This window comes from Prinia subflava, chromosome 5 (assembly GCF_021018805.1).
Source record: "Prinia subflava isolate CZ2003 ecotype Zambia chromosome 5, Cam_Psub_1.2, whole genome shotgun sequence".
NCBI classification, from domain to species: domain Eukaryota; kingdom Metazoa; phylum Chordata; class Aves; order Passeriformes; family Cisticolidae; genus Prinia; species Prinia subflava.
The window spans coordinates 43,464,635-43,481,076 of record NC_086251.1 but is presented as its reverse complement, the minus strand read 5'-3'; the positions used below and the strand labels follow the sequence as shown (position 1 = coordinate 43,481,076).

The following is a 16,442-nucleotide window of genomic DNA, read 5'->3' as shown; positions in this document are numbered from 1 at the left end:
GGGCACCTCACCTGTTAGCTCATAAAACTTCCCCATAGCCTGGAGCTCACATGCTCGAGTCAAGAACTGGCCAAACTGGGTACTCTCATGCAGTTACATGGTCTTCTCTGCATTTTAAACAGAAAATGTTTGCATAACAAGCTACAGAGGTGAAAAGTATTAGCGTTAGACAAAAGTTGAGAGCTGCTGTCCTGCATAATTTATAGCTGTGTGTCAGCTGTGTTGTCTATGAAACACATTTGTCTTCACAGTTCACCAGGTAATTAAATTATTAAAATATGTAACTGAAATTGAAGTTTCCACAGAATCTTACATTAGAAATTTCTAAATGGGTCTTTTGGTTTGCTTTAAATATCAGCACTGACATAACTTATAAATCATTTTGATACTGCTCAGGGTAAAGGTAGTGAGTGTATAAATATGAGATTACCTCTTGACCGCATGACCTGAGATATGCAGACATATCTGGCAGACAGGATGTGAGCTGCTGACTTGATATGATATAAAACTTGATCCTGGGAAATGCCTTGGGCACAGGAATGAGGAAGTTAGTGCTACTATTTTTAAATGTTGTGAGGAGCCAGAAATGTTTGCAGTAGTGCATTTTGAAGATGTAAAATATCCTATCTCGTTCTAAATGATGTGCAGTGTTTATTTTTGTAAGCAGTGGATTGAGCACTGGTACAGGCTTATTCAACATCCCTGTGTACTGACTTGTCTTTTCTTGCTCAAGAATCAGCACAAGACTGAGCAGATAGTTGGGGTGACACTTCATCCATGCATGAACTGCCCACCTAGGAATCAGAGAACCAGTTATTTTCCATTGACTACCAGGTTGTCATCAGCTGATGTTACTGTCTGTGGTCACCAGTACGGTTTCTGAACTGATGGACTGGCAATAACAACCCAGAGTGTTTCAGCCACTTAACACACGTGATGGTCTCCTGCCTTGGATTTCCCTATGGCTGTGGGAACATTTCTCACATTTATTCAGCAGGGCCAGACCCCATGCCTATGCAGTGCTGACTGCAGCAGCCATTTGAATCCACAATTCAGTGCATGAGACCATAATGTGTTGCTTTGCTGTCAAAGGTGATGCTGCTCAGTAGGACCGCAGTTTCTGAGTGGATCCAGTGCTGGCACATTTCCATTTGCACTCTTGTACTGCAAATGTCAGGCTTCTTCCATGTGGTATTACCTCATAGTCAAGACAAAACTAACAAGGTCTTCAAACCTCTGTATTTTGTTACTGGTCCATCATGTATTGCTTGAAAAGTTATGGCATAATGAAGTAACGTATTGTCTTTGTATGAGAGATTTATGTGATTGCCTTCTGCAAAATAGAGCTTGTTCATTGGATGGTCATCAGCTCCTCCAAGATGGATTGGAATTGTCTTTGCATTTATGGGGCTGGCTACAGATTTTTTTTGCTTGCCAGATACCAACTTCATAAAGCATCCTGGGCTTGTAGATTAATTTTTCTTTCCTTATTCACTCTCATTTCTTCATGAGATCAATAGTCTCATCTCAGTGGCGGTTCCACTATTGAAGGATCTGTTGTATGTACTGAGGATTGAAAGAGGGCAGCAGACATCTGTGGAGAGAAGCAAAGTCCAAAGTACATTGAAGAAAACTGTCTTCATTTATCTTTGCCAAAGTACTTTCAAATGAACCGCTTTTGAAAAACGTTGTGCATGTCTTCTTGTTCTTCTCGTTTGCTCCTTGTTCTCCATTTGGATGAAAGAAGAAGTAGCATGATTCATTCTTCTGCAGACAATCTCTCATTCTCTTATTGATCTCTCTGCTGGAACAGGTTCAGCTTGGTGTTTTCCAGCTCTGCTCTGTCCCTTCACACCTTTGTGTGTGCAAAGGCAAGACTTTGTCTTGCCCACCCCAATTGGGAGTGTAAGTATTCCTGTGGCAGCAACAGTGACTAAGTCTGGGGTGTAGTCACTGTCTCGGTAACCTTTGGGCTGAGCACACCTTGCTGAGAGCACAGTTAGATGACATAGTGGTAAAAATATGTCAGTCATATCTGTGCCATGTCTTCAGGGGTAGAAATGAAGGTGCACAAAATGACTCATGTAGGTATGCTTGCTTTATGAATATACCTGCTTGTTTAATAGAAACAAGTTCTCAGGTAGAAGAAGGAGGTTTTAATCTTTTCTCCACCACTTAGGTGAGATCTAGTCACAACTTGGCTCTAATTATAAACAAACAGTATTATGTCACATGTAGCATATGAATTCTTTGCACAGGCTTAGTCTTGTCTAAATCTTGTAAAAGCTTGAACACTTCTTCCAGTTGTATCAGTGTTAATGTACCACCTTCTGGCCAGCTAATGGAAACACATGAACTGATCTTCAGGAGCTTGCCCATGATTTGTGCCTCTCAAATGGGCTAAATCAAACAGCCTTTTTCTGTAAGAGTTCTGGGACCCATTCACTACCATTGTGTTACACAAGAGAAGAACTCCACTCTTACAAGTATTTAAGGAGAACAAAAAGTGTTTACTTCAATTTCTTTTTAGAGTAGCCACCTTTACTGAAAAAAAACCCCAAAAAACAACAAAGCAAGCTTTGTTTAAGTGATAAGCAGTGCTTTTACTTGGAGTATTAAATGTTTTATAGCTACGACTAGGAGAATTTTACTCCTTTTAAAAGTAACTTCCTCTAACGTAATTCCTGCCTGATGGATAGATGTAACTTTATTCAAGACACTAACAACCTCATCCATTACTTGTATGAACTATATCTAATTTGTAGTCTACTGTTCAAATGATAAATTGCTATGGAGAGACACAGGCACTTACACTTCAAAGCTATATATCTCTCTTTGTTGCAGTATTCTGGTGAGTTTTGGATAGGCTGTATGCTTATTCTTGACTGTAATTCTATTGGAGTGTTAGTACACTAACTTCTAAGTGTTTACAGGCTTAAAACCAAGCCTGTAGATCTGGCAAGAACATTTTCTGAATATGGATATCTTCTGCACAAATCTAATTGATCAGTTTTGTGCACAATGTGTTACAGATGCTTGGTTTTGTCTTAAGACTAGCCAGATACATTCTGATTTCTTAGGGCATTGCATAGTACAGACTGCAGAACACGTAAGAAACTTCTATAAAATTGTAATTGTAGCCAAGAGCTGTACAAGAGAAAGGGGAGTTTACTGTACACAGACTATGAACTGCTGAAATATTTTTTCAGTTATTCCATACCATATCTGACATGCTGGTGACATGGAATTTTTTTTTTATGAACCAGAGTTTTATCTAGTCAATAAACATAACACAATAAAAACATTGAGTACTTTTAAATTAAATTCTACGTTGGAAACTAATTTAGTTATCTTGAACATTTTCTTTATTCAAGGAAGAGTGAAAGGCCTCTGACTGCATTAATTAGTTTCTCCAGTTGAATAAAGATAAACAGAGAAGAGGGAAATGATTGATAGCTTCCATAGCATAGTGCAAGGAGAGTTACAGCAGCAACTACTGCTCTTCTGGTAGTGTGAAACCAGTGTTTTAATGGTCATTTCAGTCTTGTTTGTTGGGAAGATGCTCTGTTCCTTCTCCAGGCAGCAAGGGGTTGTGTGAGTGGAGGAGGCAGGAGGCAAATGATTCCAGGCAATGAAGCACTGTAAGCACAAATGCCTGAACTACAGTAGTCCTTCCTTCCCATAAACACAGACTTCTATGCAGAGAGATAACTGTTAGAAAAAGTCAAAACATCAATGGAAAAAGTCAGCAAAAACTTCTAGGGTCTTTTAAGATAGTACATAGAGGATTGACCTTTTCAACAGTTCTCTTGCAGTATGAGGACTGCTGCAAGCTAGCTGTGAAGGGTGAGTAATCATTTTCTTGTATTTCATCTTCAGTTTAGTATCTGAATGATGGCTTACATTTAAAATGAAATATAACAGTTCTTACAGAGACTCATGAGGATTAATTAATTGAACCTAGATGAAATTCATTGTGTTTTAAATAGATCTGGAAGCTCCATTATATAACTTCTTTGTAGCTTTGGATGATTTCACTTCATTTCACAGTTAAACTTCTTTTAGGACTTATGATGAATTTGCAATAGTTAACCAAGCAACAGGCATTGTATTTAAGTAGTCACTAAGCCACCACTGTGAACAGTCTATGCAGTGCTACTGTAGTATAGATTTGGGATGCCACCACACTAGGTTTAAGCAGGCCAGATTTACGTGGCCTAAATTTAGACAATTGTGTTCAAAGAGATGTTATGATTTGGCAGAGTAGTATGAATTGAAAAGGTACCTAATGATGAATCCATTCAGCATGACCTAAGAAGTCAGTCAAGTGGGAGGAGAATGAATAAGAGGAAACCGCAGAGATCAGATCTGTGACATCAGTCTTTCATCTTGCACCTTCTCCTGCTCCTTATTTAGTCTGTGGAGATTTTGAAATGTGTCTTAGCTGTACCATAAAACCTAACTTTTGTACTAACAGTTCAACTTGTTGGAGATCTAAATTGCTGATAAATTTTTGCATGTGGTGTATTCAGTAGCAAGAGTAGAGGGCACAGCCTGTGTGAGCAGTCCCTTCTTGTACATGCCAGAACTTGCAGAGACACTCAAAAGTCTGAGGAATGCTTACTAATCTGTCTTGCAACCTGTTGCATGTTGGTAGTTGAGGTTTGGGATTTTCCAGCTGCCCTCTGTAACCTTCTTGAAAAGAGGCAAGATGGATGCTTCTTTTGTCTCCAAAATGTTCTGAAGGTCATGGGAAAAAAGGATCCTTCCAGGTTGTGAGAGGACATTTCTTAATGTTACCACACACTAATTGATAGCAAAGGTATCTAGGAAGCATCTGGATGTAATGACTGCTACCCTCACAGGGATTCTTCCATGCAGAATAAGCAGGTAGTACCCTCCTGTCGACAAGAAGTCTTCTGTGCTTACAAGCACAAGAAATCTTCTTACAAGCTGTACACTCGTGTAACTGGTTTTCCTGCACTTTCCTACTGTATATTTTGTTGCTGTCTGCAGCAGTAACAGGTTTGACCTTCTACCATTAACAGAGCTGTGATAAAAGGAAAGCTGACAAAAACAGGCCTGGCTTCATAGCTTCTTGTACTAAACTTGAAAGCATTTTCAAGTGCATATTGCACAGAACTATTCATTGAATCAGCTTATAGGTTTATATCCAGTTCTGTGGCATTTACCCTCTTACACTGTATTCTGTGAGAGTCCTAGAAACGTGCTGGATACTGAGGTACAGAGGAACAGTGTTCCACATGTAACACTGCTATAGTCAGAAATTAGAAAAAAGTGTGAAGAGAACCAGAAGCTGTGATGTGATGTGATAGTGATGTTTTCCCAGAGCCACATATGAGGTTGCTGTCAAGGCTGGAAATAGGAGTCCTGTTGTATCACTTCAAAGTGATGGCCCACTCACTTTAAATGTCTTTTAAATTATACCATCTCTCTTGGTAAGATCAGAAACCTGACAGACTGCCCCCCAAAAAATGTGCACAGTCATAGTTGTTTTGACTTGGATATGGAAAAGCAAGATAATGACCAGATATGAATGTCATGCAAACTGTGTGAAAGTATAGCCTTTGTCAAGGAGACATAACTGCACAGCAGCCTGATCCTTGATTTCTCCAGATTCTGTCTACCTGCATTTTCTGCTTTTCTATAATTGCTTGTGCAGACATCACAGGTTTTGTTGCTGGCATCCTTATGACCTGGCTGATCTTTAAAGACTAAGTCTGTATATCAGTGTCTAGTGAACTTTATGTAAAGAGCCCTAGAAGAGATCCAGCTATGCCAACAGAAATCTTAGCAGTGCTTTCTTTGAGGGACTGATGTAGGGTACATCAGGGAAGTCAGGATCCCTTTGGAAGGTGTGATATGTCAAGAGTAAGCCTTTATTACAGACTAAAGTTCAAAGAGCTATCTGAATTATACATAAATTAATATATTCAGGTAACAGAAACAGTCATGCCATGAAGCTCTGAGCTAATTTCTTGCAAGAGGCAAAATGGATGAGTACTCAGAAATTTGAGAATTCAGGCATTTGCTCAGGTCACTTTCTGAAAGTTGTTATCTGTCGTTCTTTTTTGAAAGCTACGTAATACCCTCAGATCTTCTTCCTACTTCCATGGCACAGTTGTGATGACAAACACTTTGCAGTGTAAATGTCCTTTAGCAGTTGGATGGCTGCCTTTCCCCCAGGCACAAGTAGCATGGTACTACCTGATAGTTTTGGCCAAAGTAGTTGTGGTTTAGCCAAAAAGAAAAATGAAAACATGATACATGAAGGAGAACCAAAGCTTTCTTTCTTTGTCACAAGGAAATTGTAAATGCAGGCAGAGAAAACACTGGAGTTTTAGAAGTCCTAAAAGAAACTGGCAATGTTTTCCTGGAAATACCATAAACCCTTTGCTTCGAGGTGGTACATGCTGGATGACCAAAGTCCTGGAAAGATGTGAGACAGCATAGACAGCATATTGGTGTGGGCTGAGGATCAGAACAATGTCAGATTATTCTTCCTGGGTTCTTTATTACTTTCTCACTCAGGGTGTGATTGTGGATAAGTCAGTTGGGTTGTTGTTCCCCCCATCCCCAAATCTGTTTGTAGCCTTGTGGCAATACTTAGCAGATAATCACTGCACCATGCGGTGTGACCAGTAGCAGGGGCTACAGACAGGCACTGTGCAAAGCTGGAGTGAGATGGCAGGCTAGAGAAGAAAGTCTCAGAAACTGGGACAATGGCACTTCTATTCATACACACTGTGCAAGGCATGGGTAGTCTGTAAAAGCTGTCCTTGTTATTGCTTTGTGTTACTGTGGCTTGAAAAACAAACTGATATCATTCACCTTCATGTATAATTCTCAATTGTAGTAACGCTTAGAACTTGGTTGATGTGTTTTGTCCCTAGATCAAAAGGTTGGGTAAACTTACATATTGCTGAGTATGGCAATGAGAATGAGAGGGACAGAATATCAAGTTAACCAAGACATTATAATGAGCTCATGGCAGCACTTCGACTAGCATGAATATTCCCTATTTCATATTCTAAATGGTAGCTGAAATAAAAATTTAAATTGTCTGTTATGGTTGAGGCAGAATGGAAATCAAGCTCATCTTTTTTGGGAACTGGTGGCAATTTAAATAATGACTTTAAATAGTTTGTTGTTGTTGTAAATTATGCTCAAACCACAGGTGTATAGCTATAGCACAGTGCTACATTTTACATTTACTTCTCACTTGTACTGAAAAACAGTGACTTGTGTAAAACATGGGATGTCTGGGAGAAGCAAAAAACACAAATGCCAGCACTGCTGTATCATGTAGAGCAAACATGGTGCAGCTAAAGAGTATAATTTCATGCTGGCTGCTCATTTTTAAGACCACTCTGATTCATTAGCTCAGCAGGAAGCAAATGGGAAGAAAGTCCTTAAATATCTTGACACTGCGCATTTTTGCTCATTTTGGAAAATACCTTATTACCAGTACAACAGTCCTGGGAAGAGCTGGGACTGAAATAGCTGACTGTGATACGGTTTTCTACAAAGTGTCTTGGCAGAGCCTGAGACTAGGAAAATGCCAGTCAAAGGAGCCCTGTGGTGAAAGAGGATGAGGACAGCTTCCACAACACAAGTGAAAAACATGTTTCCCTATCCTAACGTATATACCTAGATCACAGCTTCTCCAAGAGATGTTTCAGAGACATCCAAGGACTGTCAGACTCTTGTACACTGGGTGCAACAAAGAGTCTCTTTACTGAAAACATCTTGGGGAAAAATCACACCTGGGTACCTTTTACCGTGCTGTCACCATAACCCATGTGCTTTTGTGGTAACAGCAAATGCACAGATAAGTACTTGGGGACAGATTGGAGATGTGCTGTTCCTCAGTGTTCATTCCTCTTCCTACTGGATTATCCTCTAGGGCAAAGGGTATGGAGATAGAAGAGGGAAGAAAGTTATAACAAGAGTGAGGGAACATTCCAGGCAAAAAACAGAGGATAACTGTAGAGAAGATGCATCCTGAAAGTTTACAGAGGGAAGTTTTAAAAAATCACCGTGACATGTGGTTTCTCCTTTAGGTCATTATGTTGGGATGACATCAGTACAGTCATTGCTGTCATGCCTTTAATGTTTCTTTCTGAATTCCTTCTCTGTGTTAAACTGTGTATCTTTTAATTAATTTGTCAGACTCCTCAGCATTTTAGCCAATTCTTTTGACTATCTTACTCTTGCCCAACATATGAATAGGCCTTCCTTGAGCATGCAGACTCTGGGGTTTTTTTGAGGAGAGAACTAGGTAACTTCAGAATAATTAGCTGAAATTTCCTCCCCTCCCCTCTTTTTTTAAAGACAATTCCTCGTCTCTCCAGGAAGATGAAGAGATAGATATGGAGGCTGTCAACTGGCAGCTGAACAACACCTCTATGAATGGCCATTCATCTACCCCAACCACAGTTCGCTTTCCCAGCTGGGTGACTTTTGATGACAATGAAGTCAATTTTTCACCACAGAGCCTTTCTCCCTTGAAAATAGATACCCCACCTGCAGAAACACAGGCTCCAGACGTTAACTTTAATCTCACTACATCCTTAAAGAAAAGAGAACGTCCTAAAAGCACATTGGGAGACCTCTCCAAAATTCAAAAACTAGATCTCTCCTCTTTAACCAAGTTGCCTTCTGTTGAAACACCACCATGGAGTGCTACTAATCCCTTTCTGGATGAATCTCTTCGAGATGTCCAGCCCTCACCCATCAATCCATTCAGCTCATTCTTTGAGGAGCAAGAGAGGCGTTCCAAAAGCTCTTCTGTCTCCAGTGCTCCAGGCAAAAGCCAAAGAGACTCTCTCATTATTCTCCATCAAGAGCCTGATACCATCAGTTTCCATGAGGCAAACAAAACTGTAACCCACACAGATGCTGTAGAGCAGCTCAAACAGCTCCAGATTGGAGACCCAGATCGTGTGAGCAGTCCTACCTTGCCTGATGATGACCCCATGATGCCATATGATCTGGATGCAGCTTTATTTAACCTGGCACCAGCTCAGCCAAAGGATGGCTGGCCAATGATGCTGAGGATCCCAGAGAAGAAGAACATTATGTCATCCAGGCACTGGGGACCAATCTATGTCAAGCTGACCAACAGTGGATGTATACAGCTTTTTTATGAGAAGGGACTAGAGAAGCCCTTTCGGGAGCTCAAGCTTGAAATCAATCATGAGATTTCAGAGCGCAAACTGCAGAACTACGATGAGAATGGAAGGATACACAGCGTGCGGTTGGATCGCACAACCTACAAGGAGAAAAAGAAGTACCAGCCTAAGCCAGCCATTGCACACACTGCCGAGAGAGAGCAAATTATCAAGCTTGGGACCACAGATTATGAAGACTTCCTTAGCTTCATCACTGCTGTTCAAGACACACTGATGAACTTGCCAGCTTCATCAACAGACCTCAGCACAGTGGGACTGAATTATCAAGAAGAAGAAATCACTGTGGATGTCAGGGATGAGTTTCATGGCATCTTGGCCAAGGGAGATAGTGTGATTCTCCAGCACAGTGTAATGACTCATATCTATGTTCTCAGCTTCCTTTCTGGCCTGGCAGAATGCAGACTGGGCCTTAATGATATCCTGATCAAAGGGAATGAAATAGTTGCAAGGCAGGATATTATGCCCACTACTACCACTAAGTGGATTAAATTATACAGCTGCCGGTTCCATTCATGCGTGGATGAGGATATGTTTAATAGCTCCCGCATTATCCTCTTCAACCCCTTGGATGCGTGTCGGTTCGAACTGATGAGATTCAGGACTGTCTTTGCCGAGAAAACTTTGCCTTTTACTCTGAGGACAGCTGCCAGCATCAATGGTGCTGAGGTGGAGCTGCAGAGCTGGCTGATGATGTCCACGGGGTTCTCTTCCAATCACGACCCTTTAACTCAGGTCCCTTGTGAAAACGTGATGATCCGCTACCCCGTGCCACGTGAGTGGGTGAAGAACTTCCGCAGGGAGAGTGTCCTTGGGGAGAAGTCTTTGAAAGCCAAGGTGAACAAGGGAGCCACTTTTGGATCAACCAGTCTGTCTGGTTCTGAGCCAGTAATGAGAGTGACTCTGGGAACTGCCAAATACGAGCATGCCTTTAATTCCATTGTATGGAGGATAAATCGACTGCCTGACAAAAACTCAGGTGAGTGGTACATACCATCTCTGCAGGGATAAACTAAAACGAGTTATGTATTTTGAAATATAGGAAATACTGAGTTTAAATGGTGAGAGAGCTATCATCCTCTGTAATATACAAAAGGGCATAAGTTAGTTCCATGAAGTATTTGTCTGACCCTTCTTTGTGATAATTTTACGTATACTACAAATGCAGCTAATCATGAAAACAGTTTTAGGTTTTCCAGATGCAAAAATATGTGTTCTGTCTCTGCTTGAAGGTATTTAAAAGAGGTAGTACTTAGGGAGATAGTTTAGAGGTAGACTAGATTTGTGCTGGGTTGGACTTGATGATCTTAAAGATATTTTCCAATAAATGGTTCTGTGATTCTTTGATTATGAATCCTAGGCATCAAACATCTGTGCGCTCAGGACTGTTATTGGAAGCAGGGCTTTTTCTCATTATTTACAAAATCAAGATTCTATGCTATGGGACTGAATGACAGGATCAGATAAATTGCTGTAGCTCCAGCACATGTGATATCTTCTCCATGCATTGCCAAGCATACTGGTCCAGTGCTATATATTTCAATGCATATGCCACAATTAATGCTCCTGAATTATCTGAAATGATTGTAAGAGAACAGAAGACATTGCTCAACCATTAAAAAACCCGAAAAACCAGAAATTTCCAAACACCATTTTGTGGCTATGTTTCTGTAATCAGTGCAGACAGGGAATTACAGCTTAAACCTGAAGAGAGAATGTCAACATGAAACCCACTTTGTATTTCTATCCCAAGTCTTTGTATTTCTAGTAACATGATCATAATTAAACATTCAAATAATGTGGGCAAGCTACTGTTCCCTATGGCCATTTCTGCCAGTCATTCTGTTTGTGCACCATGTCATCCATGGTGCACAATAAAGCTGGACAACTCATATTTATTTTTATTTACAGTGAATTCTATTTCTTGACCTCTCTGATCTAGAATAGCTTTTTGCAAATGAGATGGACTTTTCAGTATTAAAGCTGTAGTAATGCATCTGGCTGACTGGGAGGGTTTCTGTATTCAGTGCTCCCTGAAGGAAAGTTCATTGTGGTACCAGATTTGGCACTGTCTATATGTTTTCCCTGAGTTTGAGTTTTAGTGTCAGCAAAGCAGTGACCCAAGTGTCCTAATCTTTTCAGTCATTTTTCAGCCCAAGGACACTAGTTTACACCACCAGTTACAAATTTGGAGGGATATCACTGACAAAAGGGAAGGCTTCAGATTTCCTGCAGACTGGAGACAGAGCTTGGAAACTTGAGAGAAATACAGCAATGAAAAATTAACCCCAGGCTGTTTATGAGCAATTACATGCTTGTGAGGAAGATCTCAATATGCCATCTGCACGAGCTCTGGGAATGAGACGCTGTAAAATTGGGCCTTCTGTGGTGTCTTCTCTCCAGAGATCTCAGTGTACCACATAGGCATCACAGCTGAGGAAACGACAGCCCTCAGACTTCAACACAATCACAGAACATGCCAGTAGCAAACCAGGAGAAGAGGCGAAGCTCCTGTCTCTACTGCCTCCTGCAAGGTGATGCTGCCTTACCTGTTGCTGCTCTGAGGGACATACTGATCTGTGCCTCTTGTTTCCTTCTTTCCCATTGTGACTCTTTATTGTATATACACTGTGACAGGGGGAAGGAAATACATTACAGATTTGTTGCTGCTGTTGGACCCCTGCCACAGAGCATCTATCCATCAGTGTCATCATGCAAAACGCAGGGCAGTTGGTATTTGTTTACATCCTGAGAGGAAGAGAGTGTCCTCACCCCTCCGGTCAGATCAGATGTAATTTCAGGGAAAGGAAGAGCCTTGGAAGCACTGTCTTGGCCAAGACACGAGGTATGTGAGAGGGAGGGAATCCCAAAGTGATGACAGGGCAGGCCAAGTGCAGTTTAAATCTGACCTTGCCCTTCAGGGACTATTTCTGTTTGTTGGTGGTACTTCATCCCATGGTTCTCCTTTCTCAAAGTGTATGGCAAACAAAGAGGTATATAAGTGGTACTCAGAAGCATTCATTCCCACCCCTCCTTAGATCTGCCTGATGGACAACATGCACTTTTGTCCAAGAGATACTCATGTGGGATCCAACTTCCAGCCTTGTGCATGTTTGGCTGTATCTAGCCCTATCCACAACTCATATCATTACCCAACTTCATGTATTTGCAAAGTCATTATAAATGATGCAGTTCTCAAGCACTAAACATAAAACTGCTCCACTGACTGACACTTTATGCTCTCTTACTGTGATTCCTGTAACCTCTAAGAGCACTCTGGGTCTTCTGTAAATATCTGGCCTACTAATGAACTGCTTTGATGCCTGGGACTCCAGAGCAGGAGAGAAGTAGTGGCATCACATTGGAGCTGAGGGAAGTGCTGCAGATGACCACAGCCTGCAGCTCACCTGCCTCCCGAGGCCACACAATAGGTCCACACCACTCGGAGCATGTGCATTGCATGAGTGCTCAGCACATGTGCCTGTGTGCCAGATGTGCTCTCAGGAGTGCATATGTAGGTACACATTTTGGGACTTTCTGTTCATCCACAGTGTGTGCTGACACACAGTCCCTTGCAAACACAATCCCAGAACTCCAGAAGTCTCCAGATAGCCAGCTGGACCTGCTGTGCCTGCTCCATTCCCTGAATGTGGACTGGTGCAGTCTCTGTGTAGAGGTGAGGGGCATGACCCTCAGCCCTGCCATCCACAGGAGAGCGTGTCCCTACTGAAGCTCACTGCTTGTATGCAGATTGCAGCATCCTAAGAACCCAGATTGTTAAGAATTATTTCAGCAGCTTTGCACTCTTATCTATTTTTTTTCTTTCTGTGCTTTCTAATGGAATGGGCCCTTTGCACTCCAAGTCTAGGAGACAGTGTTATCAGCACTGTCTTCATTATTTTGTAGCCAAATTATCTGCTTATGACTGAACATTGAAAGCATGTGACAGATGAAGGACTCTGCATACTCTGACTATGATTTGACCTAAGGAAAAAATATGGACTGGATTCTACTGAGTACATTGCTGAAATCCAAACAGCAAATATTTGTCCATTTTTACAGCTTAGCAAACTTTGTTGCCCATCTCATATTTAAAATTAATATGAACACAAGAGTTGATGAAGAACACCTATTTGCAGGCTGTTCACAGCTACACTTGCTGCTGGCTGGGCTTCACATGTTTTTTTCTTTTTTTAATCCACCAGCAGAATACTAGGGAAACATCCAAATAGTCTTTGATCGTGGGAAAACGCTTTTTCTGTGAAGCAGGGATGTAACATCTATGCAGAGCCTTGGACCTGGATTTGAACTTTCCTCTAGTTTGGCTGTGGATCCCGGGCATGGTGCCTGGAATACTTTCTGAAGTAAATTATATCTTTTAATCCAAACATGTTGGGACATTTGAAGTGTCATGAGTCATTTGGAACAGATTCTCTCCGGTCATAGTTACACTTGCATCCTTGATTGTTAGAACAAACTGGTAATAGCTCAAGGAAACAAGAGGTGCAAAACAAAAGCAGTGTGTTGATTCCTGCTGATTTTACTAAGAAGGGTACCTGTCCATTAGAGAAAGAGCAGTTGAACAGTCTAGAGCTGGTGCCTCGGAAGCCTCATGCCCAGGACAGTAATGAACACTGATGGGCTAGGTAATTTTGCAATAGCTTTAGTGGAGGAGTTGCTTTCTTAATCTGTTCACCTTGTTATCTACCAGACTGAGCTGATTTAAATTAATGACTTCCATAATTTTTATTCGTTTGAGGGGGGCAGGGCTGGGGATGGGTGTTACCAAGTGTGCAGTTAAAATTAAGAAGGGTTTAAAAGCTGAGCTCTCCAAAACACCTGACATGAAGCGTGCTCAAGCCCAGTTAAACACTTCCTGGTGATACCTACAGACACATCCACCCCAAAAGCAGCTGAGCACATGCCAGCTTAGGAGTGTCACAGCACAAGCTGAACGTTCTGCAGCTGTGGATGTGGCCTGCACCAGAGCACAAAGCACAAAGCCACTCCTCCTGGGCTGCTGGTGTTCTCCAGTCTGAGGGAGGGAGCAACCCACAGCAAACTAGGGAGGAAAAGCATATCAAAGCAGATGAGTAAGGATTACAATGAGGAGTCTGCTGAGAGTGGTACAGTGTGAGGAAAGAGATAGGAATGATTGGGGAGCCTGAGACTGGGGGTTGGTTGCCAACTGAACAGAGAGTTTTGGAGCCAGTTTTGGGATCTTCATACTGCAGTACCAGAGGGCAGTGCTGTGTCACTGTGGCAGATGCTGAGTTGTGCTGCCACTGTGGCTGTGCCCACCACAGCCAAGCTCAAGAACTGGCCAGAAGCAAAAGCACTGCAGTGCTGGAGGGCACGGTGATCTCCCTGAGAGCTCCTGGGGCTGCTGCTCTCCTGTGGTGGGCAGGACCACCAGGAAGGCCTGCTGTGCTCCACAGCTTTTGATCCAGAAAAAACATGTCCATGTACGAAAAGCCCGGAAGGGCTGTCAGAGATCCTGGCTTGCTCTAGAACCAGCGCAAATGAGTCAGTACACTGCTTGGGATAATTAATCCTGATGAAAAGCAGATGTATTTTAATGCTTGCAGAACTTGAGCTTCTGTATCTGCTTGATACTGCACCCATTCATTCATAACTTGGCTCCAGCTATGGTGCTGCATATCCCTGGTCTCTGCTGAACTGCACAGCCTCTCACTGGATTTGCTGCACACACATTAGTTCCAGTGGTGAGGGAACTTTGGCTAGACCGTTCTGAAATATGAGTCTGACTCTAGATGAAATTCTTACCCAGACTTACACCGAGTAGGATTTTTTTTCAGCTCTATTTCAGAGTTCAAGTAGGATGTTGCAATGCCCTCTAAAGACTGCCTATTTTCATCCTATTGGGACAAGTCATATTTCAAAATCCCACATCTTGCTTTTCAGGCTTCAGTTTAACAAGGCTGACTTTGGGCTAAGCAGGTGTATTCCTGCTTTTCCCAGTGGGAGTTTCTGGGCTTTCCCCACCCAGTTCTCTTTACTCTGTCCGCCTTCCTCCTTCCTTGTCTCTGTCCTGTACACTCTGCTGACCTGTATGGAGAACTTTCCCAGTGAACAAGTATTCAGAAATCCTAAAGCCTATAATAAAGGCAGACAAGGATTCCATTTATTTACTTAGACATTCATTTACACATACATCGATAATAGGATCCTTCCAATCAGAAAGCCCTTGGTGGCTGTGAAGGCTTTCATCCTCATTTTGCAAATACAGAAACTGAGAAAGAGACATTACATTAGTTGCTCAAGAGTTTAAGGAGTTGACAGCAGTCAGAGAAAAAGCCAACTTAGTTTGACTAGAAGTTCCTACTTTAATTTTTAAACAACACTCCTGTTCAGCAAAACAAAGGAAAAAAATAATAAGGGTCATTGACATATGACAGAGCTGAACATTACTTTCTCTCCTTGCCATCATTAATGACTAGCCACCTTGTCATGGGTTCAAGTGAGGAATAAATTGTTATTCCAAAGCTTTGCACTAATTTGCTTTTTGAATAAGGGAAAGTTATTTAGCCTTGTCCAGTACATTTTCTTCTGCTAAAAAGGGAAATCACAATTTCAAATGAACATCAAATATTTCCTAATTCCTCCTTTCCTTACTATCATTTCATAACATTTCAGACGGATGTGCCACGATATACTTAGAATGTGACAAACACTGAGGGAATCAAAACACCTTTACCCTACTGTGCTTGATTTACTTCTTGTACTTTCACCCACTAAAAGCAAACTAGAGTGATTATCAATCCTCTTTGCATTTTGTTTAATTCCTGTGGTAACTTCAGGTAAGACACTTGCTATGAACTAGCTCACCTAGGGAGATTCTCAGTTTCCTGCAGCTTCGTGATGCTGCCTTCTCCTAGGTGTTGTGTTTTGATTCATCTGACACAACTCTCATGACTGTTCATTCTTTTTTTCCAGCTTCTGGCCATCCTCACTGCTTCTTCTGTCACCTGGAGCTTGGCTCTGACCGGGAAGTGCCTTCCAGTTTTGTCCGCTATGTAGATGTGGAGTTTGACATGCCCGCCACCTCTGCGTCCAAAGCCGCTGTTCGCTCCATCTCCGTCGAGGACAAGACCGATGTGAGGAAGTGGGTCAACTACTCAGCACACTACAGTTACAAGGTAAACTGAGCAGGGCTAATCACCACGGTCACTTTGCGTGCTTCATTGAAAAGTGTGGGCAGACAAATAA

At 41.9% G+C, this 16,442-nt stretch overlaps 1 protein-coding gene across 2 annotated transcripts in view; it reads left to right on the top strand.

Annotated features, from left to right (window-relative positions):
* STON2 (stonin 2) overlaps positions 1–16,442 on the top strand; it is a 73,719-nt gene that overhangs the window by 51,624 nt on the left and 5,653 nt on the right. For both annotated transcript variants that reach the window (XM_063399104.1, XM_063399105.1), the window contains 2 exons: positions 8,356–10,191; positions 16,170–16,372. In XM_063399104.1, coding sequence (XP_063255174.1) covers positions 8,356–10,191; positions 16,170–16,372 — 2,039 coding nt within the window. The remainder of the gene's footprint in view (positions 1–8,355; positions 10,192–16,169; positions 16,373–16,442) is intronic.